The sequence below is a fragment of the Pseudorasbora parva genome, chromosome 21, assembly GCF_024679245.1.
Source record: "Pseudorasbora parva isolate DD20220531a chromosome 21, ASM2467924v1, whole genome shotgun sequence".
Lineage (NCBI taxonomy): Eukaryota > Metazoa > Chordata > Actinopteri > Cypriniformes > Gobionidae > Pseudorasbora > Pseudorasbora parva.
The window spans coordinates 31591881-31616900 of record NC_090192.1 but is presented as its reverse complement, the minus strand read 5'-3'; the positions used below and the strand labels follow the sequence as shown (position 1 = coordinate 31616900).

The 25020-nt window shown below is 40.5% G+C and overlaps 3 protein-coding genes across 7 annotated transcripts; 2 read left to right on the top strand and 1 right to left on the bottom strand.

Moving 5' to 3' along the window:
- The first annotated feature begins 4 nt into the window (after nucleotides 1–4).
- Nucleotides 5–11381, top strand: LOC137055493 (GRIN2-like protein). 5 transcript variants are annotated; one of them, XM_067429297.1, is made up of 3 exons: nucleotides 5–79; nucleotides 4384–4478; nucleotides 7945–11381. In XM_067429297.1, exon 3 carries the CDS (start codon nucleotides 7958–7960, stop codon nucleotides 9365–9367), a length of 1410 nt encoding a protein of 469 aa, XP_067285398.1. In that variant the 5' UTR covers nucleotides 5–79; nucleotides 4384–4478; nucleotides 7945–7957; the 3' UTR covers nucleotides 9368–11381. The 5 variants fall into 5 exon arrangements, with proteins under 5 accessions (XP_067285398.1, XP_067285399.1, XP_067285397.1 ...); XM_067429298.1 differs by lacking the exon at nucleotides 5–79 and having other exon boundaries at nucleotides 4113–4478; nucleotides 7948–11381; XM_067429296.1 differs by lacking the exon at nucleotides 5–79 and having other exon boundaries at nucleotides 4113–4478.
- A 2990-nt stretch (nucleotides 11382–14371) lies between these two features.
- zgc:112285 (uncharacterized protein LOC561476 homolog) lies at nucleotides 14372–17586 on the top strand. Its single transcript, XM_067429303.1, has 6 exons — nucleotides 14372–15122; nucleotides 15380–15489; nucleotides 15575–15669; nucleotides 15797–16077; nucleotides 16329–16492; nucleotides 16576–17586. Exons 1-6 carry the CDS (start codon nucleotides 15002–15004, stop codon nucleotides 16753–16755), a joined length of 951 nt encoding a protein of 316 aa, XP_067285404.1. The 5' UTR covers nucleotides 14372–15001; the 3' UTR covers nucleotides 16756–17586.
- A 145-nt stretch (nucleotides 17587–17731) lies between these two features.
- Nucleotides 17732–24787, bottom strand: timm23a (translocase of inner mitochondrial membrane 23 homolog a (yeast)). The gene is made up of 7 exons (XM_067429304.1): nucleotides 24417–24787; nucleotides 24236–24294; nucleotides 23470–23563; nucleotides 20891–20975; nucleotides 19838–19896; nucleotides 18950–19060; nucleotides 17732–18229 (listed from the first exon to the last, which is right to left on the bottom strand). Exons 1-7 carry the CDS (start codon nucleotides 24520–24522, stop codon nucleotides 18117–18119), a joined length of 627 nt encoding a protein of 208 aa, XP_067285405.1. The 5' UTR covers nucleotides 24523–24787; the 3' UTR covers nucleotides 17732–18116.
- Nucleotides 24788–25020: the final 233 nt, after the last annotated feature.

Genomic DNA, 25020 nt, shown 5'->3' with positions numbered 1-25020 from the left:
TGTCCCACTGAGAGTAAACTGGGGCTTCTGACAGCCTGGTCACCCTACAGGGCACTGCACTTCCCCTAAGGCTTCCCAGGTTAGTTAATCAACACCGTACACTGGTTTAAGCAGGTGACCGATATGTGCTCTGCCAGCTGCAGGGTCTATTTCCAAACAAACACAAAACCTTGATGCATTGAGCATACAAATATCAAGCTAAATGGACTTCCAACAAAAGAGCTGTTGTTGAGCTATTGCAATTGTTTAAAGCTAGTTCTGAAAATGTTATTTCAACATCTTTATTTTGCTTCTTACTCTTACATTATGGAGGCACCACAGGCCTCATACAGTGTGTTTTAATAACTACAGATTGAATGTTATGCGTCCACAAGAGCCTAGTTTGCATTCACTAAGCGTTAATGAATAACTCTTGGACAACAGGGGAAGTTTATCAAGGCTGCGATCAGGCAACACGTCTGCTGTTCCCACAATACATCTAAATGTGTTTAACTTGCATGGAGTTTCAAAACATTCGATTACAACAAAATCACCTGTTACTTACTGTAAACTAATCCCAGTTATCCTATAGCAGAAATCGTAATTTAGTAAATTCCAATAAATTTGTATGCGTTTAAGTGAATATATAATGTTTGATCTTGTCTGTTAACTACTAGTTTGCAACAGTGCATGTTAGTACTCTAACATATATGATGCATCTGAAACTGCATACTTCCCTACTATATAGTAGGTGAAATGCAGAATGACAAAAGATGAATGTCCGAATTCACAAAAGGGTAGGCAAAAAGTACCCGGACGACCTAATTTCTCCGGTGAGATTGCATTGAAAACCTAACTATCCCATAAGGCCACGGGAGAGGATTTGTGAATGGCAGCGAAGTGACGCAACCTAAACCTATCCATCCTAAATAATATATGAGATTAAAATAAGTGTGTCCCAAAGCATATTATGTTGAAAAGAGAATGCCAGAAGTCCCCGGATGGTCTACTATTTCAGGTAGATTTTTGAAGCGTGGATCATGCATTGCACACTCTTGTTAAGACTGCCCACAAGCCATATCGCTTTAGAAGAGGATTTAGTTCAGAATTACAAACATGAATAAAAAGGGTTCAAAAAAACTGAACTGAAACAAAACTTGGCAGATTTGTGCAAGGCAAGGCAAGGCAAGGCAAGGCAAGTTTATTTGTATAGCACATTTCATACCCAATGGCAATTCAAAGTGCTTTACATAGAAATTAATTAAAACAGTGGTAACAAATGCATGAGAAAAAAAGAGTACCATATAACCATAAAAAAGAGTACCATATGTGCAAACAACAGTTAAGTACAGAGGTTTAGATAAAGGGGTTTGAGTGACTAATAATCAATATTTAAAGGTGCACTATGTAGGATTTTTGCTACCAGCCCAGTGTTATTTTGTTAAGTTGAATTCTTACAATATCCCAAATGTTTTCAACTATTTGTAAATTTTAACCAAGGAACTGGGACGTCTGAGGGCGTCACCTGTCAATTGCGTCATATCTGCGCTACCCTAAGTTTCCGCTTTACTCTTAGCAGTGTGAACAAGTGTCACAGCAGTCGCTGAGCAAATGCACAGAGTAACATCATAACATTATTTGAAACACACTTAAATGTGTCTAATGTGATAAACAGAGCTGCGTTACCTTATACTCATGACTGGAAATAGCGCCGACGACTGTGTCCCGTCATAATAAAAGTTCCGCTGCTCGCGAGCCGTGTATTGGATAACAATCGGTCCAGCAGCCTTGCTCAGCTCCCTCAACACTCGGTCCTGCTCTGCTTCATACTACAGTAGACATTAATAACCGCATATATCAATATGATTTCCTGGATGAGTCCTAGCTCGATTATTTTCCACCAGCTGTGAGGTGAAGACCACATGTCCCCAGATTCTGAGCTCAAACTTGGTGTCATCAAACTGAGCTTTTGTTTTGAATAGGCACCCTCTAGTGGACGGAAAAGTTACATAGTGCAGCTTTAAGCTGTATTTATAGTATAAGTTATATTTCATCTGAAACAACAATGTTAACTTTTATAAAGATCTGTTTGACCATTAACTTTTAAATGTGTCGTTATGAGGAGAGTCTCCGCATGAAAGACCCACGACTGACAGATTAACGTAATACTTAATTTCTTTCTGATATGGTTGGAAATTAAAATAAAAAATTTTTATTCGCTTTGGTACTATTTTCTCAAATAAGGTGTACATTTTCAAAACTCTTAGTACACTTGGTACAAAAATCCAAATTGATCACACTTATAACACAGCTATTCATTCTGTCAAAGCCTGATCTAATGCTTTCATTCGTCCACATTACCATTGTTTCAAACACAAGATTATTGTAATATGTAATGAGGACATTTGGTTTAATCACCGAAACACAACTGTATGATCTTCTTTTTAACAAATAGCCCATTCAACAGCAAACAATGCAAGATGTATACATGTTTCAAATCACCTTCGTTGCTGAATTATCTACAGTAACACATTCACAGGTGAGGGTACAGATGCCACATAAAAAATATGCTTACATTACATAACTTATGTAATTGAACCCATGTTTGTAACAGTAGCTGTGTGTTATCAAAAGGTGTGATACAGTTATGACCCAGCCATGAGGTTCTGGGGTATAGAGCAGAGTTTGCTGCCAATAGAGTAAATGTTCTCACTGTGCCATATATGACTGAATATATACTGTAGATGACCTTTATAAGGGTGAGTTACAGTAATATGGCAGCCTCTACCATGGTAATCTGTTTACAGTATCACATGGCATACATACTGTAATGTGCACTGCTATATTTGATTCCATCTGTCTTATCCTTATTCTATGTTCTCTCTCCCTTATTCTATGCTCTCTCTCTCTCTCTCTCTCTCTCTCTCTCTCTCTCTCTCTCTCTCTCTCTCTCTCTCTCTCTCTCTCTCTCTCTCTCTCTCTCTCTCTCTCTCTCTCTCTCTCTCTCTCTCTCTCTCTCTCTCTCTCTCTCTCTCTCTCTCTCTCTCTCTCTCTCTCTCTCTCTCTCTCTCTCTCTCTCTCTCTCTCTCTCTCTCTCTCTCTCAGAATAAAAACTCATCCTGTATGATTTTTAAGCATTTGGGAAAGTGGGGACATGGCCAATGTCCTTATATTTCACCCTCTCCTTGTAATACCTATATCATACCCATGTCATTATACACATTGTGTCCTCATATGTCACAAAAACATACACACACACACACACACACACACACACACACACACACACACACACACACACACACACACACACACACACACACACACACACACACACACACACACACACACACACACACACACACACTTTAAACATAGTGATTATAATCTAAAATAAATAGCTTATAATGTAAAAAATAATGAATTACATATGGTTATCCATATCAGAAATAGCATGTTGTTTGGGCTACAACAATATTCCTCCTTTGTGTCCTGCAGAAAAAAGAAAGCCTTGCAGGTTTGAAATGTCATGAGGGTGGCAAAATTATAAAAAATTCCCCTTGCCTAATCTAATATTAAATTAGGGGTTTACAAGGGTTTAATTCCTGTAGAAATACACCTGACAAAACTGATTTAAAGTAACAACAAATAGACAGCATCTGTGTTATGCCAACAAAATGTCGTTATACTGCAACAGGTTCCAAATGTCTCTGTAAAGAGAGAGAAAAACATTCAGGTTTGTTGAAGGGCAATTCAAAATGTGTCCAATGTAGCCTCAGCACGTTTATTCAGACAACAGCATGTCAGGATTTCACTTCATCTTTTTTATTATGAAACAGGTAAACCGTGAGATTGCAATGACAAGTATATGGACAGGTGAATCAGAACGATGAGTCACAGACATATATCATAATGATTTCCCAGCACCACAAGCCCTTCTTTCAAAGAGACTGTTTTCATTGTTCCCATGACAACTTAAAAAAAGGCATGATGAAAATTCATCAGGCTCCTTTTGAGCATGGCTGTTTCTATAGCAACAGGAAGAGAGAGAATGGATGAGTAAGAGGCAGGAGCTACGAGTGTGTGAGAATGAACACGTTATTATGTGTAAAAAAGATAGAAAGAGTTTGTATTGTACTGATGCGGGAGGATATCTGATTTCCTTTTCTAACAACTCAATAGAATCTACCTGTTCCTCCTCAAAACCCCATCCCTTTCACACAACTGTGCCCCCCTCCATTGGGCATACAGTGCTTCTTGGCTTTCCACCATTTCTGTCTGTGTGTGTGTTTGCACCTCCTCCCCCTCCACCATGGATTTCCTCTCAGAGAGGGAGTGTGTGGTGTGTAATCAGATGACAACAACTGATAATCCAGCAACACACCCACTCTGTCCTGTTCACAGTGGAACGAGAGCGCAAGAGTGGAGGAGAGAAAAGAAGGGAAGAAGGCGGGAGCTGTCTGGATAGAGGGGAAGGAGACAAGAGGAGGAAGTGGGAGGTATGTACATGTGCGTGTGTGTGTGTGTGTGTGTGTGTGTGTGTGTGTGTGTGTGTGTGTGTGTGTGTGTGTGTGTGTGTAGGGAGGGAGGTTGTTGACTTACCTGTGGCCATGAGGGAAACCGCAGTTGTGCCTTTATAAAGCAAGTGCTGCTCAGTGTGAAAGGAATGGTAAAATGAGGCTTTAAAAAGGGGGGGGTGAAGGTGAAAAAGGAAAGACAAAGGATGTCACAGGGCCTTGATTGGACCATATTTGCTAGCAAAACCCAAAGGTGAGATCTTTCTTGTTTGATTTTCTTATATGAGATGGGAGGTTCATTCAGTGTTTATATTCACTTGTGTGGAAGAGTGTGTCCCAGTGTAAAGCTAGTACGGATGTATGGTTTCTGGATGGGTGGAGGTTAGCATGTGGGTTGAGGTGGAAGAAAATGGTTAACGGTGAATACCTTGTCTGTTATTTTTAGATGCAGTGGGAAGATAAGTATTTTGTTTTCCCATAATAACTTAGGAGAGATAACATCTGTCATTATGAGAGTCACAATCATTTATACGGGTTATTAAGATCCAGTATGTCTTAAGATCCAGCATGACACAATCTATGTTTTTATGTACCTGATTTTAAAAAGATATGAAGAGTCTTAAAGGGAAAAAAAATATGTCTAACTTTGTAAGACTAGTCTTAGGAGTTTATGCAACCGGCTGCTGATCTACTTTATTACTGTTATTAGTATTGAAACATTCAGCTAATGGTCAGTAGTGTTAAATAACTGTAAATACAGTATTAAATATTTTTTGAAGTAGAACACTTGTTGCACTATAGTGCTACCCTGCAGATACAAAAAAGTGATCTATTAATATTTGTGGATTTGATGCAGTTTATGTGCTGCAAAATGAACACCGGCTTTTGTAGCATGGTCTTTAGATCTTTTCTAGAACGCCCTTTTATGAGAACATGTTATCTGAATTATAGATTGTGCAAAATTCTACTACACCCTTATTGGTACAGTCAAATTTGCAGCAACTCAACACAAGGGACCAGAAATCTGCTGAGTTTTCTTCAGAGTTCTGCATGCAGATTCTGTGTGGGCATCCTTGGGAGTTAGATTTATATGGTATGATTCAACTAGTCACAGATGGCCTAATCATTAAGTAACGAATATAACACAAAGGTTGTAAGTTTTTATATATGAGCTTACTCCTGAAAGTTCTGAAATGCCAGTGTCTTTGAGGCACTTCAAAGAACGTTCCCTACTCTTAGTCTACTGCAAGTTGCTTTAAAACAGTGGCACCTCAATAGCAAGTATAAACTAAATTCTGAATAAATGTGTGCCTTGAATAACCCTCAAAGATTAGAGTGTGAGTTTGTTGTAGTTTGGATTCAGCAGTATGTGTGTGTGCTGACAGTAGGGAGTGATAGACCCACAAAATCTGCTGGAGTGTGATGTAAACATGAACAGTCCTGACACACATTCCCTCTGTGCTCTCAAAGGAAATGAGAAACACTCACAGTAATGATTTGAGGTCCAGTATACCATAAAGTATAGGACATTCAAACTCCTTTCCTTTTTGGGCCATGTGGAGTGGAACTGACCACCTGTGCTGGAGCCCCATGTGGATTAACGTCAACTGGCATTCCCATGTTGTAGCTAATAATCTTAAGACTTAAATTGGGCTTATCCATTTGTAATCTGGTCAATCACTCAAGGGAGAGATACCTAAACATCACTATGTCCTGGTCACTTTAATCTATGTGCAGTAAGGACAAAAGAAATCTAAGCTTTATCTAACATAAAAGTAAAGGTTTAAAGGTGCACTATGTAGTATTTTTGCAGTAAAATATCCAAAAAACCACCAGGCCAGTGTTATATTTCGTTCAGTTGAGTTCTTACAATACCCCAAATGTTTCCAATTGTTTGTAAATTGTGAGAAAATTGCTATTTTAACCAATGAACCGGGACATCTCAGTGAGTCACCTGTCAATTGCGTCATATCTGCGTTACCCTCGTTTTTTTATTTGGCAGAAACGCTTTACTCTTAGCAGTGTGCAACAAGTGTCACAGCAGCTGCTCAGCGAACGCACAGAGTAACGTCATAACATCATTGTAAACACATTTAAATGTGTCTAATGTGTCTTAAATGAGCTGCGTTACCTCATACTCATGACCAGAAAAGTGGAAATGTGTCCTGTCATAATAAAAGTAAAGCTGAAATAAAGTTGCTCCAGCGGCCTTACTCAGCTCCCTCAACACTCGGTCCTGCTCTGCTTCATACTTCAGTAACGTTAATAGGGCTGTCCTCGACTAAGGATTTAGACATTCGAATCAGAATTGTCGAATCTCTCTATGGTCGACTGATAGTCGAATCATCTGTGTGTGTGTGAATGGGTTGGGACGGGCACAACACTGTCAGCAGAAGGGTAAAACTATTTTTATTTTCCTTTACACACTGCACACAGCAACAACTTTTAATAAAGCGACCAAAACTGCCTAAAAAACTGAAAGACGAACTGACAATGGCTTTCTTATTTAGGTTTAAATAGCCTAAAAGTTAATGTGGTGGATAACCATTAATAAACCGTTTTCTCATAACATGTTAAAGGTGCGATTGAAATACAGAACATCACACAAATATATAAAAGAACATTTTGATAAATAAACCTAAAAAAATACCTGCCTAGAGAGGAAAAGAACACTTTGAGTGCGTTTACATGCACGTTCTTAAGCCGATTGTGTAGTAGTTTCTGTGTGTGGTCATTCACAAAGGGGGTGAAGATGTACGCAAAGCTCAGCCCCGCGCCTCAGGATCTCACACCGCCACCTGACGCGCACATTATACACACGCAAGCTCAATTTTGAATTGACTGACAGATGAGCTGCACGAAAGTGCAGCAGGATTTTAAACAACTTCCTGAGTGGCCGCGGACAGGCGCTGAATGCTGCCGCCGGTGTGTGTACACTCATTGAACGTTTTCTAATTTTAAAGGCGGTGCGAAGCTCAGCGCCCTTAAAGGGGTCGCACACCGATGCTCAGCGGCGCAACACATTTTCAAAATATTGAGCACCCCCATATTGCCAAAATGGTTTGATCCTCGTTTCATAATACCCACGAAGATTCGACCGTGAGATCGGTGGTCGAATCAGGCTCCGCATATCGATGCATCGAATCTTCGACTATTCGGGGTCACCCCTAAACGTTAATAACCGTATACATGAACATGATTTCTGCCCGAGTCCTAGCCCTATTGTTTTCTCTGGCTGTGAGGTAAAGACCACATATCCCAAGATTCTGCGCTCAAACTTTCAAGTAGATTTTCTAGTAGACAACTAAAGAGAGAAAGAATTGGTGTGCCTCTTCCATCTTAAGAAACATGTAGCTGTTTATAATATATTGTGTAAATAAATAAGTTTTAAAACAATCAAATGAATTGTACTCCCCTTAGTTTATCAATGTCTGTCTTTCTTTGCCAGTAGATATTACACTATGGAGGAAGGAAAAAGACCTACATCTGAGATCTACCTCCCAAGCATCAGCCTTGGATCTGTTGATGCTGAAACAGTGGAAGACCATGAGCTGCCAACAATTTCTTTATCCAAAAGCTCGATAGAAATGGTGAGTGGACCTCCTCAACGAATGGAGCTGGCATGGTATCGTCAGAATTTGCGCAAGAGTGTCAGCAGTGCAACATGCACTCAAAGGCCTATCAGTCTGGGTGGACCGGCGTCTGGAGTCCCTGTGAGCGTTTGTGACCATGAACAGGGGAGCTTGTGCAGTGACAACAGCACCCCTGAGACTGTAATCTGGCATGGAGGAACTCCAAGATCCTGGAGCGTCATGGAGGACTCGCCCAGAAGGACTCCAACGCAGGATATATTCCTGGGGCAAAACCAGATCCATAGTGGTGTGAATTGTGTGCCACACTCGCCATCCACAAATAGAGATTTAAGAATGAAGGGCCTGGTTTGCAGGGAGGGATGTTGTCGATGTTGTGGACCTGCAGAGAACCTGACAGGATGCAGCTGTTGCAGAGTGGCTTGCAGAATGAGTTCTTCAGGTCTGAGCAACAGCTTCACACCACAGGGAGCGAATACAGACGACCTTGCTCAGAGCAACTATGAAAGCCATCATTTAACTGCATGCCATAGATCTACCTGTTCTGGTCACATGATGAACACTGCCTGTTTGAGAAATACTTGCAGTGTTCTTCCATGCCCTGGACATTTGATATCTCGGCCACCTTGTGCAGGAAGCCCCTGTGCAGGACAAAGATCCCTGCTTCATTCAGGCTTGCTCGGTTTTCCACCACTTGTGTCATCTGTCAGCGAGACCAGACTTGATAGCCGGAGTACAGGTCATTGCTGTGGATCTGAGTTAAGGGGGCAAAACTCCTCCTACCTTAGACTAGACCGGACAGGTCAGACTTGTCTTAACAGGGGAGTCAAAGATGCCACGACCATGACATCTGACCACGAGCTCAGAGATGTTGGTGTGCAGACCATTTCTGATTCCCTTGTTTCTCCTTTTTCTCACGTGTTTCCTGAAATTAGTTTGAGAACGGATTCTACCTCGGACACATCTTTGACAACCGAACGCATGTGTAACAGGACCCCTGTGAAGGAGGTGGAATGGGATGCCGAGGGTATGACCTGGGAGGTGTACGGTGCAGCTGTGGACCCTGAAGAGCTTGGTCTGGCAATTCAAAAGCATTTGGAACTTCAGATCAAAGAGACTGCAGCCGCTGCAGCTGCAGCCGTGGCCGCTCAAACAGAAGACTCCATGGACAATGCCAGTAGCCTTGCACTGCAGCCCGGGCAACGGAAGAAGAGTGAAGGCATTATAAAATCACTGCGCAGTTCTGCATGTTGCTCTAACCCCAGTACTGTGGGAGACTAAAGCGATTAGTGCAGGGCCAGAGCTTGCCTTATCAGTGTGTGGATGCCTCGGTTAAGGTGTAAGCAGGGCTTGACATTAACACCCGCCAACACACCAAATTCAGGTGGATTTCAGCAGTGGCATATAACCCAGTCACTCCCACTAACCACTTTGGGCAGATTGAATTGTATATAATATATAAAAAATTCAATTGTAGTCTTTTAAAGAGGCATCTGGAATAATAAACTAAGTAATATAGTGTTGTCAGAAATATAAATTTTGATTTGATACTGAAATATCTGAAACACTTTTCAATACCCATTTTCCACAGAATAGATACACTACCAGCTGCGCCTTTTCACTTTCTCATCTCTCTGACAGCGAGCTCACACACAAACCCGCCTCCCTCACTTACTCTTTCCATTTGAATTTCAGCGTGGGATTGCGCATATTACGCATAATTTTACTCATTCTTGCAGATTTTGTAAGCAATGTTTTGTCACTGCTTATTGCACTTAAAGAGTCAAGTACACACAAAATAATGTTAAAATGCCGGTCTTGGCGAATATTCGCGAAGACACGTTCAGTTATGTTTTAAGTGAATGTAAACGGTTGAGAAAAAAAGCCTAATATACCTGCTGCCAAATTATGAAATACTATTAAAAATATCGAAATCTTTTTGCACGTGGTATCGATTTCAAAATTGTGGCCAGTGAAAATGCTGAGGGGCTAGTAACTTTGGAAAACCACTAGCCACAGTGGCTGGTGAGCAAAAAAGTTTATGTCAAGCCCTGGGTGTATAGAAACAGTACTAGGTTTGCTGCAAGGTGGAAATGGCCCATGGTATAGCTAGCTAAAATTCATTTAGCTAAAGGAAATTGTTCCTTAAATAATTATTTAAATATTCCAAAGCCTTGTCTGCTTAGCTATAAAAGCCCCACTATTCCATCAGTAAAGTGGTAAATGTTTAGAGAAACAATGAAAGCTAATGTTGCATAGAGCTACCATGATAGATGGATAATGGTGATATAAATAATGGTGTGTTTCCACCTACCTTCACTCATGGCCTTGTTCCTGTCTTGACCTTCAGTGTATCTTTTGGATGTCCTTTTTTGGCCAAAAATACCAAAATCATTATTTTGGTAAGCACTGAGTATTAGCTTTTTTTTTAAATGCTAAATATAGGCTAAATGTGTCTGTTGTACTTGTTGGATTTTGAAAAGCGAATAGCAGGTTAATGAGCATTAGCTACAGGTACCTTGACGTTAAAGCTGCAATTTTTTGAGCAAGTACATAACCAGCTAGTGTTCACAACCTACTGCTTACCGTAGCTTGATTTACAAAGGTAAGCTTGTAATAATGTTCTTAATTCCAGTGGTACTGGTGGATTTCCACTGGAAATTCAAGCATATTTTTGCGTCATATCTGTACACATAAAGAAGGTGTCCTGGTTAGCAGGCTGAGGCTATGTTGTATGTGAGGATGTTGGAGGTGGAGATTTATAGCCTTTTCTCACATCACTTGATATAATTAAACGTATTCATTAGATGGCGGATCCAAAAAAGGGTTCAAACAACAATCACCAGTGACAACTGGAGATTCATCCATTGTAAATTGCAAAAGTCTAAAGACTTAGGAGTGGCTACAGAAAGAAATACACTTCAACCGGCCGATGCGAAAACGAGGATAAAAGGGGCTTATGAAAGGTGGCATGAACTTCGTGTTTTGAAGGTTTTTTCAGCTTTTTTTCTGTTGGACAGGTAAGACATTGCAATGGTTGAATTAGGCTACAACAGTAGCACACACTTGTTCGCTTAATTCATACAGTTAGAGTTTTCTTTGTTGTGCCTTTCTCGTTTTTGCTATGTGCATTATGGTAAACATCAATTATTTTGTGCTAGCTATGAGAGGGAGCAGTCCACTACTTCACATTCATTTGTTGGTATAAGACAGTTAGAAATTATACTGCACTGAAATGGAAACTGAACAGATGGCCCTAATACACATTAAATGTAGTCACCCAATGCTGATGTTAACATTAGTTAACATTATAAACGATCTAATGATCGTTTATCATATCACGTTAAACCGTGCAAATATTACTTTTTCAAACTATTTGAAAAAGTAATATTTGCACAGTTTAACGTGATATGATAAACGATATATTGCAATGCTTTTTTCTCCTTAGTTGGTTAGAACAAAAGTGGATGTTAGCTACTTACTTGTTCAGATGACATTCTTATGTCGGTCATACTTACAAACTGTAGAATCTGTGATTCTGAATGACAGTCTCCACATTGGCGCGGGAACTGACAGCTGCACATTGATTCTCCACAAAACATTGGATTCCTCCGCGCTGTGCCGTGCCGAGGCACAACTCGCGTACAGTTAATCATTCCACGAATAACTGCAATTGCAGTTTTTGAATAGAGATGGTGACAAAGAGGAAAAACTAAGGACTGCAGCTTTAATGGAGCGCTCATACACCCTGATGGGCTTCCTGGAGCAAGATCTGAAGGCTAGTTCTATAGTCTATGATAGTCTCTGTTTTCTGATCTCACAGTTAAACCGTCTTTTTCTTTTCTCTCTTCTTTTGTCTTGATGTAAATGGTGATTAATTTGTTATGGTTTGGCCTGGTGGATTAGAGTGGGCTCAATGCCAGAATCAAACAGTGCTAAAATATGAATGGTAGGGTAGGCAATTTCTGAGAGGCTAGCAATAGCAAGTTAGCTTTGAAGGCATAAGATCCCACCTTTCCTTTCAGAGCGTCTCAAAAAGCCACGCATCGTTCAAAACACACGAACACACAGCCAGAGCAGAGTCTGCAAAGTGTCACGAGGGACGGCGTTAAATTACCTCACGTCTCAAGGCACATAATGTAAACAACTTAAAGATTACTGACTTGTACCAACGGACTGCTGCAGATGCGGACTGCTCATTATGCTGCTGATAGTGTTGTCATAGTTGTCATGCGGATGGTGTTGCCGCTCTGAGCAGTAACCTCTCTGACTTTTCAGGAGGAACTATAAAAAGGGGCCGCTGTTTGTTTGTGGCTCGGTGACTGTCTTTAACTTTGCATATCCTCATGAAACACGCTGACGATGTGTTGTTTGCGTGAGCAGGGTGCGTGGAGGTATGGAAATATATATGTTAACAGGCAGGAGGACATCCTATCATTAAATTCGGACTCAATGCAATGATTGGACATATATTTTTTTGGTCCTGAGATGTCTTCTATTATTGATTGCTATCAGGATGTGAAGAGAGTTTCAACCAGTATAACAAAAAGGGAAAAAACGTTGCCCTAGCTTTAATGCTCATGAGGTTTGTGGGTGTGTAAAGCTTTACACACACTTTTACAGTACACTATGAGCTGAAACCTAAGCCCGTCCTAGTTCTATGCTTAGGGACAATCTCAATAAATTATCAAACTAAAACGTGCACAATTTGTTGCCAAAATCTGACCTGAAAACATCTTTCCACTATTTTCATGGCGCAATTTAATAATAAATAATATGTTGTGGTCGTGTGTCCTATTCAGAACCTGTGCAAGGACAAAAATAATAATGGCTATTTTCACATTCATAAATCATACTTTTTTGTTATGTAATATCATAAAACCATTTGTTCTTTATAATGTTCAAATATTAAAGTTTAATTGGTTCATTTCACATTCAGTAAGAGTTTGACTGTATATCATAATCACATGTGCTATATCACAACTATAGCATACAGAATTATTCATGATTTTGTGGAAGTTAGGGACTGTAATAACAGCAATCTCTGTCAATAATATTTAGATTATGTTCATTTAAATAGCATGGACCTTATTGTATGTAAGTAAATGTATATCCAGGATCTCTAACCAAATTAACAGTATGTGCTACACAAACTGCTTTTGTTTTTCTTTGCCAAAGCAATGTTTTCTTGTTTTTCTTTCTTTCTTTTTTTTGACCAGAGCATTGTGATTTAACATAATACAGATATTACTGGATCAACACCTTACAGTATGATGAAAACAAGCTTTATATAGGCTTTCTACTGCAAAAACTACACAAATGTGTTTTAATATTGAGAATAGTGAGTGTCTTGAAAAGTATGAGCAACAATAAAACGTTTGGCAAACAATGGTTGTGTCTTTTATTTTGATTAATATACGCTAAGATAAGAAGATTTCTCATAGGATTGCTGGAAATAATTATCTTTGTTTGTGAAGAATGTGGCAAAGCGAGGGACACGAGAACATGTCAGAAGGTCCTCCTAAACTTGGTGAACTGTTTTCCAATAGACTGCCCTGGACATTTCCATGGCTCTTTTATTGTAACTTTGACCAATTGGATGAGCAGGCACATTCCCTGGTATTGACTGTCCAGTCCCTGAGCAGGTGATCCCTTCTGTTTTTTTTTGTTTTTCCTTGCTGTACCATATTTAACAGTTTGGAATAAATACAACAGGTGAGTGGGGACACATCATAAACAAGCATAATGCAACTCCATTCACCCTGAATATAGTTTCATGCATTTGGTAATTAACATCTCGGCATCTCTTGTCTTAAAATTTGCTCCACCAGAACAAATAACTTTGAAATTCAGTAGGTTTCACAGGCCCTATTCTATCTCTCCATCTGGTTCTAATGCCCCCTCTGCTGGTAACATGAGAATCATGTTACACTAATACTACTGTATTCATCTTCCATCCTGCACTAGCTTGAACTCATAACTTTAGCAAAAGCTATAAGGCGGCAGTGACTCAGTGGTTCATGTAGGTTGGCTACAAACCGGAAGGTTGGTGGTTCGATCCCCGGTTCCACCTGACCAAGTGTCGAGGTGTCCTTGAGCAAGACACCCAATCCCAGCTGCTCCCAACAAGCTGGATGGTGCCTTGCATGGCTGACACCGCCGTCGGTGTGTGAATGGGTGAATGTGAGGCAATATGTAAAGCGCTTTGGATGGCCATAGGTCTGTTAAAAGCGCTATATAAATGCAGTCAATTTACTATAAGCTAATTGTAAAATCTATTATGAAAATAAAGTGGTATAGTGGTTTATGGTCCAGCTGAAACATTATGTCTATCTGCAAAGTTCAGGCTATAAACAATCACCATTGTACCCTTGAGCAAGACTCCTAACACCAGGTTGCTCCAAGGGGATTTTTTTCTGTAATGAGTGGACTGTAAGTCACTTTGGATAAATGAGTGCTTGCTAAGAACAGGTTCTGCTAATCTTTAATGGAATGAATATATAAATGACACATGAATCAGTCATAATCTTGTTAATTATTTGTCAGGGCTTTACCAAGGTAAAACTTGAATCCTGCAAGGTTTTGAAAGGCCATATGAAGGCCAGCACTTCTGCTCATCCAAACAGCTATGGCGTGACTGTAAGGAGGCTACTGGCAATCTATTCTGGGAGGGTTGTTTTGCACTGTAGCAAGGGCTGTAGCTGAAAGTGCTGATGGGACTGCCATGATCCCCTGGGGCCAGCTTGTTCTGAAAACCCCCAGCTACCCCACCAGAACAATCTAGGATTGGGAGGGGTATTGTGAAAGTGCTTTGTCCCAATGACAGGGGTGGGGAGTGCACAAAGGATGGCCTCTGCACTAGGCATGGTATAAATGGGTAACCACCAGAGTGCAACACACAGTTTACTGTAGATCATGGCAGTAAGGAGCCCATTTTTTCCACTGTTGCTAATGCTTCTGGGTCTGGCGCTGGACAGAGCCTCCACCCATGCATTCAACCCCAGTCGCCTTCAACAGCACAAAGTCCTCCACCTTGGTGAGAAATGAAATGAACGCAAACCACTGACATTTTTCAAGTGCATTTCAAGTGGTGCCATCTTGAGAAGAAGAAAAAAAACTGAATTTACACATTTCTATATCTTTCTCAAAGATCCAAATATGGATTTCCTTTCCTTCTTTCCTCTCCTGGTACAACACCTTTCATTTGCTTCCACATAAATCCTGTGTACCTTGTGTTTGCTTGTCTTCATGGTACTTTAACTGACATTGACTTGAGTATTGTTTCGTCCTTAGACTGGCCGCAGGACTGTGGTCTGGCTCATTTCAAACCAACCACAGTGGAGCGTATCGTGTCGGGCAATGAGGCGAGACCCCACTCCTGGCCGTGGCAGGTCTCACTGCAGGTAAATTACACTTGAAATGACAGCATAACTCAAGGTGTAAAAGAAAGAAAAAGGAAGTCGTTAATGCTTGTATTTATTTGAATAGGTTCGTCCCAGAGGGAGTAAACATTATGTTCATGTGTGTGGAGGAACTCTGATCCATAAGAACTGGATTCTTACTGCTGCTCACTGCTTCCAGAAGTAAGGCAAAGCATACGTTTATCATCAGTACTAAGGGTGCTGCCTGAATTTTGTGCAGGACAACTTATCTAGATGTCATAGTTAGCCAATCACAGTTTGTATCCCCTTCTTTGTGCTCGTTGCCCAGGGGGAAAGCAGAGGATGCTAGTAGCTGGCGTATCGTTTTGGGTAAGCATCAACTGAAAAGATCAGAGACCGCTGAGCGTATTTTCCCAGTGAAGAGGATCTACAGGCATGAGCACTTCCGTTATCCAGCTCACAGTGAGCTAGACTATGACATCGCATTGGTTAAAGCTGGCACGGACATCCAGACCAGTAACTTCATCCGCTATGCCTGCCTGCCGCGCAAGCAGATCAACCTTAAACCAGGGCACTACTGCTGGGTGACCGGCTGGGGGGACACGCGAGGTAAAATCTGCAGCATAAGCCATTGCACTAAGAAAGTTGGTTCTTGAAATATGATGGCTGGCTTATCCATTACATCAGTGGCTCATAGATAAAGTATGAGTGTCCAGTAACACTCTCACTCACAGCAGTTTCATAGAAACTGGTTCATTGAATGCCCCTGAGACAAACTCCTAATCTTTTGTTGATATCATTGAGTTTACAAAGGGAGGTGATCCACTTATCCAGAACATGGGTTTGGCATCTCTTCTTAGGCGGGAAAGAAAACGTGTCACTTGCTGAGGCACTGAATCAAGCTCGGCTCCCAGTCATCGACTACAAGACCTGCCGGCAGAAGAAGTTCTGGGGTGACCGCGTGCGAGACTCCATGATTTGTGCTGGGTTCCGTGATACAGAGGGGACCCCAGCCGCATGCCAGGTGAGAAAACCTATTTTATGAGTAAATTTATCATGGTGCCCAATGTTCAACACTGTTCATACCTTCTCTGTGTCTTCCTAAAGGGTGACTCTGGTGGCCCTCTGCTGTGTCAGGTGGGGCGTGACCGCTGGGAGGTCCGCGGCATTGTGAGCTTTGGTCCTATTGGATGCACCGTGGAGAACAAGCCCAGCGTCTTCACTCGCACTGCAGCTTACATCCCATGGATAGAGGCTACACGCATCAGGGACTTCTTCTTGCACTAAATTGTTACCTCCAAGAATTCCTTGCTCACATTTGCAGGCACAGGAAGAGTTGTGAGAGCAACTGATTTAGTGCCATGTCCCGGTCTGGGTCTGGCCCATGGACCTGCTTATCCATTTGTGGTCCGAGAGCTGGTGTGCATCATCACAGCCACCAGCCACCAAGTTAGGGTAGTTTGCACTGGTTTGTGGGTCGTTTCACCGCTATGCATGCGAGATTCTCCTGGGCTTCGCTAGAATACTGCAAAGTTTTTACTGCTTTCAGCTAAATCACATTGATCTCCACATTGTGTTTAGCAAGCCAAGCAACATTTTCTGTAAAACAAGTTCAGTCTTACACTCAGTTCAGTTGGCCTTGTTTTTTTCTGTAAGGCATGGCATGTACATTTGCCCTCTCTTGGGCAGTCCAGTATTCAGTCTCTAAGGTGCTTTGACGGTCAACGTCAAGTGACAGAAAATTTCACCTGTTGGGGGAGACAGTGTCCCTTTGATACAGTCTACTCCAGTGCTTTTAACTAATCAGGCTAGATAAGGAATATATAAGGAATATATAAGGAATTGGATTTATGCAGATAATTTTCATACATTTCTTTTTAATCATTATTTTAAGAAGGAGTTTTAATTATTGCATAATTTAATCTAAGCATCTATTGCTCATAATTATTCAAACTACAGGGAGAGTAAGTGGTACAATACTGCTAATGAGGGATATTAATTCTGTAATATTACAATTATTATCCCTATGTACTCTACATATTGACTGTAGAAATAAAAGTTGACTTGCTTACAAATAAAACATTTGTAAAACAAGACCCCTACCAGTTCATTTCTATGTAAAATCTTGCAGTACATTACAAATAACGATGTACTAAATTATTTTATTTTTTATATTTTGTGACTACAGGACAGTATATTACTAAAATAAATTAACTAAATGAATGTATTAAACAACTTAATACAAATAAAGAACCTCCAGAAGTGGAAACTAGCATTTTATTTTAGATGGTTGCAGAGGAAGTTTAGTCAGCACTAATAAAGTGCATCAATTCACAATAACAGACGCATTAAAGGATACAGAGTTCCTCCAACTGCAACTTATAGCAAAGACATGAACTTGAACAACTGTACGACTGAGATGTCACCAGCAAATTCACAGCTACATAGTCCACACAGCTGGAGACAGTCTGGCTCTTCCGTTTAAATATTACATGTAATATAACTCTGAAGAAGTCTGTGCACATGGTGGTCCATGGGTTTCTTTAATAATAAAAAAAAAAAATCAAAGCATCGCCAAAACTGGCTGAAAAAAACTAAGAATGGGCTCAGAGTCAAAATAAGTCCATGGTTTGAGCTCTCAGTCATCCTCAGTAATGTGAAGGCGATGTCCCCTTCAGGTGATCCCAGTTGTTGTAAAGAGCATACAGCCCTGACATGGCTAAACCAACGAGACCTCCTCTGGCAACTCCTTTGAGTCCACCTGATCACAATACATTTTTATGTAATGAATAAATATAGCAAATCTTATGTTCAATGGATGAAATTGCCAGTTTTTAGCACTTAAAGGGATAGTTCACCCAAAAATACTCACCCTCAAGACATCCTAGGTGTATATAAAGACGAATACAATCAGAGTTATATTAATAAACTTTTTTTTTAAAAATCAAAAATTTAATTTCCTGGGGGTTAATAAAGGCCTTCTGAAGTGAATCGATGGGTGTTTGTAAGACAAATATCCATATTGAACACATTATACAGTAAAATATCTAGCTTCCGACAGACTGTCTTCTGTTAAAAGCGTAACTATGACATCGGACGTAGCGTAAGCATGTTGAACTGCGAGAGGTGTTATACTTTAAGTTGAATAAGGTGGTCCGCCGGCGGCTAGATATTTTACTTTATAACATGTTAAATATTGATATTTTTCTCACAACAGTCCAATTGATTCACTTTAGATATCTTTATTAACCCCTGGAGCCGTGTGGATTATTTTTATAATGGATGGATGCACTTTTTTGGGATTCAAATTTTGGCCAGCCATTTACTACCATTATAATGCTTTGATTAGCCAGGATATTTATTAATATAACTCCAATTGTAATATGTTATATACACCTAGGATGGCTTGAGGGTGAGTAAATAATGGGATAAATTAATTTTTGGTGTACTATCCCTTTATGTAAATGTGGCTTTTCCTCACCTGTGGATTTAAAAAGCATCCCAGTTAACGTTCCAGCTGCCACTGTGTTGAGGTCATCCTCTGCACCTCTGGCCTTCTCAATGGCTACACCAAACACACTATACAAGAGAGCTGTTGAGAAAGAGAAAACAGCATTTTTATGCATGCGTCTCTGTGGGCGTGTTTACACCTGGTCATTTAATGCGTTTTATGACCAGATAGCTATCCGATAGTGAATAGCCCAGGTGTAAATGCCCTCTGAAACACTTCATCAGATCGCTCTCTCATTTGTTAAAACAGTTCCATTTACATTTGGCCACATAAATGGGTAAAATCTTCAATTCTCACGCTATATGCAAATTTAAAGGCTGATTTTTACTCCCACGTCAGACTTGCGGCGTAGCCTCTATGTTGTGGGCTACACACCGATTTTCATTTATACTTCTGCGTCCTTGTCCGCATCAATGTGCAGTTACACATGCAGCGGGAGCATGATACCCCTGAGGGAGTGGTTCTTGCAGACCAATCACAGCACTTGTGGTCGGTGTAGAATTGCCACGTTGTTACATTTTTGGAGATGTGCACGTCAGGGTAGGTCGTAGGCTACATTATTTTTGTATAACACATGTAAAATATACATGTGGTTTAAACAACCAGTTGCATTTACAGTTGTCCAGTTTCATTTGGAATGCGTCTCAAACCACCTCCTGAAGTAGTTTAAGTGATCCGATTTAAATCTGTCTCGAAAGCGCTTCAGAGGGGATTTACACCTGGTCCATTCGTGATCGTATAGCCATCTGATCAGAGAAACGCATGAAGTGACCAGGTGTAATCAAACCCTGTTACTACTGACAAAACAGGTTGTGATATTCTTTTACACAAGCCGTTTAAATTAAATGCATTTCTTACCTACAGATCCTAGTGTGTTGGCCCATGATGCCCCTTGCCGTGTGACCATGTTCAAAATCCTGAAAAAACATTACAACGGTCAATATTACAATATAATTATATGGGTAATAAACAATGGGTAAAGTTTTAGTGAATGTTGATTTTTTTTTTACAGAGACACCAAAACATTAAAGTTGTCAATGAACTGGACATGCTGTTCAGGGTGTCAAACCAGTCATAGTAAAGTTTTTCGGCAATGACCTGCCTCTCAATATTTCAGAATGTGGTAATTTTTGGTGATGACGAAAAGCCACATGAGTGAACCAAATAGACACTGACCGTCAAAATGCTAAATCCATTTTGTTTTTGTTTTTTGTATTTGTAGTATTTGTTGCCCAAACTTCAGTCTATCACTACAAATACCTGTTCACTGCATTGCAGCAAATTTCTTTAACATTCTTTTTTCATATTTAAGCACCATCAAATCAGCCATTGCCCACTCTGCTTCAAGGAGGTTTAAAAAGATCGAAACTGTATTTTCCAGTAGCTCTTCACTGCAGAACACGAGATCCAGGGGACGAGGTTGGATCTGGATCCAGAGGGTGGAGTTGGGGATTTAGGAGTTTATGATTGGGGTAGGGGTAGTTGTAGTCTCAGCCTCAGCTGGCTGAATGTCTGATGCATATGGCACACTTAACTGGAAACACTTCTGGATTTTAGAATTCATCCTCTGGTTGAGAGAATTCTACAGGATGTCCGGGAGACGTGTTGCGTTCTTTAACAGTCAGCCTGGAGATAAATGCTGTGACGCCAAACTCCCTCATGTGAGAAGAAAGCCTTCCTGTTTCAAACCTTGACAATGAGCGCTTACCAGGACCAATAAATGTTGGATTTTCAAAAGTATGATGTTCGTGGCTCCATTGTTGCAGTCATATAGCAATAAGTATATAAAGTGGGATCTAGATCCAACTCCACCCCCTGGTTCTCGTGTTCTGCAGTGAGAACCATCTCACATTTTCTATTAAGTTACAAATCATTTTCAATCAAAGTATTTACAAAAGAACAGACACTTACTGTACGTTTCTGGGTTTGGACCATGGCATGTCTCTAGTTTCCATCAGGCCCATACGGAGACCGTTTAGTGTCCCAAAAGCAGCGCCTTCAAAGTAATAAGCACCAGTTAAAATGAGTGAAGATTTAAGGGACAACTCCGGTGATTTTTTAAGTTTATCTTGATCGTTATATCTTTGTGAGTACAGTCTATAGGGAGAAAAAAAAAAAACGAATTGGTGCTATTACTGTAACTGCATGGAGCTTTTACAGTTAATGCCCAGATCCCCCCTCAGCTAAAACGGCAGCTATGGAGGAATAAACGTAAAGGGTGTCTTTGTGCCTCTTAACAGACACAAAATGCAATTAAAATGTCTGCTCAACATGAACAGGGCCCTTACATGAAAACGAGATGCATTTAGCCACTTAGCCATTGTTTAAATTCACCTGTTTTAGACAGCTAGCTGTGTCTTGCGCTGAAGTCCCGTGGGGACTCCGTTGTAGCCGGAAAAAAGGCAAATAGTCCAGTTGGGAAGAGCGTTGTGTGTATGAAGAGGCTCACTGCCCCGGAAAGATTTTACCCATACTGGAGAGGCTCTGCTCATCGGCTCAGTATTGAACATGTCCGAGAGAAACGGTTTTCAATTCTGCACCGCTGACCCGAGAACTGCTGCTCGTTCAGTTACACGCGCTCGCTCAGTATCAGCTGCTCTTGAGTTCATCAGTTTCTCTCATGACTCAGTTCAGTGAACGGTAGTTCAGAGTTACAACATATAATTCAAGACATTTGTTTATTTATATTCGGAGGGACTGTCACTCATGTCAGAAAGTAAGTAACTAAAATAACGTGTGTGGTCAGCACTGATTTGAGATGCAAACCGTTTAGAACGATTCAGTCCGATTTGGTGAACTGGTTCGCCCGGATCACTAAAAAGAACCGGTTCAAAAGAACGATTCGTTCGTGAACCGGACATCACTAGAGTGATGATCCGATCGGGCTTACAAGTGAAGAAGAAATGGTTCACATTTGTGCCTTTCCGAATTGTGGCAACAGAATGTGAAATTTTGCTGCGAACATTTTGACAAGGATGACTAACTTAGACACAACACAGCCGGGCCGGTTGAAGATGCCATTCCGTGGTCGAAGATGGGTGCAACCACTGTGGAGGTAATGTAAACTTTATTTATCCTTCCATTTGGGCACACACAGCGTGAGGAAAGATGTGCAGGAATAAAATACTCATGCTTTACACACACAACGCTCTTCCCAACTGGACTAGTTGCCTTTTTTCCCAGCTACTACAACTGCGTTCCCATGAGACTTCAGCGCGAGATACAGCTAGTCATCTAAAACACTATTTAGGTGAGTTTAAACAATGGCTAAGTGGCTAAATGCATCCCGTTGTCATGAAAGGGCCCTGTTTATGTTGGACAGACATTTAAATTGCATTTTGTGTCTGTTAAGAGGCACAAAGACACCCTTTACGTTTATGCCTCCATAGCTGCCGTTTTAGCTGAGGGGGGATCTGGGCATTAACTGTAATAGCTCCGTGTTGCAACAGGGATGCAAACATGTATGGTCGCAACAAAAAGAGAGAGGTACAACCCCCCTGAAAATGCCTAGTCTATAATGTATCTGTCCAACAGTTTACAGATCATTTGTTTCTTCAGTTTTAAATTCCAGTTAATGTGCGTATGATGCTAATAAATAGTTCTTGTGTTGTAATTGTTCAGAAACAGCTATAAACTCAAATCCACAGCCCTTTATTTACAATCAAGTATTATAATGGGAATATATGATCTTGGTTAGTTTTACCTGCTGACTGTCATAACCGAACGCAACGCCAACGCGCATTTTAAATGCTGAACGGAGATGATGATTGACAGCTGCAGCGGAGGGAAGAAAAGTTTCCGTCAACTTTAATTTAACAATAGAAATAATATTAATATAATATTCTTTCCTTGTCCTGCACATTCAGCTATGGAACTGCTTTACATGACTTTGTACCCTCAAATCATAATATAAGAGTGATTGCTGAAGAATCATGTGACGATATAGGCTATATTTCTGATTATCACGACAGGCCGAATCTGAGTAATTGTCTGCCTGTCTGAGTTTTGTCGACAGACGAAGGCACCCGTCTCTATGCAGGAAAAATCCTGTATAACATTATAAACCAACAATACCTAACCTGCAGTGATCTCACCAGAACATTGGCAGTAAGACGGGAAGGCGCAGCACCGAACTGGTCTCAGGGAGAACTGTTGCAGTGGCAGATACCACAGACATTAAAAGATGTGCAGCCAGAAGAAACACTAGCAGTTCAACCACGTTCATTGGCACTCAGTGTTCTGAATTACTTAGCTCATGTTTATTGTTTGGAGGCCTTCTCCTCCTTAAAAAAACTCTTCGGATCTGCAAAATTCACACAAGTCACCCAAACTGACGTGAAAAAAGCGGGAGGCGTGCCGAAAAGCACGCTGTTTGCATCCCTGGTTGCAAGCAATAGTCGATCATAACGATCAAGATAAACCTAAAAATTCCCCGGAGTTGTGCTTTAAGACAAAAGATTGATCAAAGACTGCAAAGAGACAGGCCTCACCTGTTATACAGCATCCCCCAATGGTGAAGAAGGCCAGCTCAAAGCGACCACGTGTTTTATTTGCTCCAGTTGGCAAAATAAACTCATCCGTGTCCTAAGGGAACAAGACAAGCACCATAAAAGCATCTTAATTGTAAGATTTTGTGTATTACCATAATTCCAATTTCATACACAATGTTTGAAAATTGCAAAATCGTCTCCCCAAATATTTTATATTTCTTAATTCTGGTCTCCAATATTAAATAATCCACGGTAACAAAGTCATGCAAAATATTTTTTATAATTTCGCAATTTTTAATAAACACTATGCAATCATATAAATAGTCATTCATAATTGAATGCAATGAGACAAGAAACGTTTGAACACTTTTGATATATTAGTCATGGTTACAATATGTGTGCATATTATTAAACAAAATAATATTTCCAAAGAGTTTAAATGGATTACTTTAAACGATATAGGCTATAATAATTAGATTTTTTCCCCCTGAATTTTCCTACCGTTCTTATTTCGCGTCAGGTCTTACAATAAATATATGCTATAACTATGTTGGCCAAAACATTGTTCTGAAATGGTTTTGTATGTTACAGCTGTCCATGCCGTTTAATGCATTGTTGGGGGGTTAATAACCAATTTGCTTCTCTTTATTTACCATTAAGTCTACAATAGGTTTCTATTTTAACCCTAACATTCTAATATTAAATAGATATCATAAATTCATAACACATAACCAACCTTTAGGTCTTAGAACCTTTAGAAACTCACCTGTATGAGGTAACGAGGGTCAACATTGAGGTATGGCGAGAGAGGACTCATACCAGTCACTGAGAATGACAGATAACACTCAGAATACATTATCATATACAGATTATGACAGCAACACATTTGACCTTAAATTAAACAGGAATAACACTAGCAAAGCTTAGACACTTATCACGTAACTTACATGGCACTCCTGCGAGCTCGGTATTTGAATACTCAGGGGTTCCTCCACCAAAAAGGCTCCCGAGTCCCGCTTTAAACCCTCCTGATTCCGGCGTGTTATTATCCATTTCTTCAGAGATAGAGAAAACCGTCTAGCTAGATGACCAGGCTTCTTCCTTGCCGACCGGGAAAACTGATAAACGCGGGCGACACCAAACGATTTTCTTTACCGACTGTGTTGTGTTGTGTTGTATATCATCTATTGTAAATCCCACATAGATGTCACTGTGCTAAATTGCTGTCAAGTGTTGTTGGATAACTAGAGAGTTTATCTGACCTCCACATGCTCCCCTGCCGTAAAGTGAAAGGACACTGCTGACGTAACACTGCCGTAAACCTACTCGTTAGATTGATCCATAGACTGTAAAAAAGCTCGACCATTCCAACAAAAAGTATAACATTAACATCAAATACATTTTGGTTTGCTAAAGTACCGTATGCAATATCAACTTGAAAAGTCATGGGGCTATCTGTGTTTGAGAGACAAGAGACCTGTCAGTGAATGGGCCAGTTGATTGCACGACATTTTGCGACCACCCGTGTTTTGTTTCCTCATTTCAGCAATG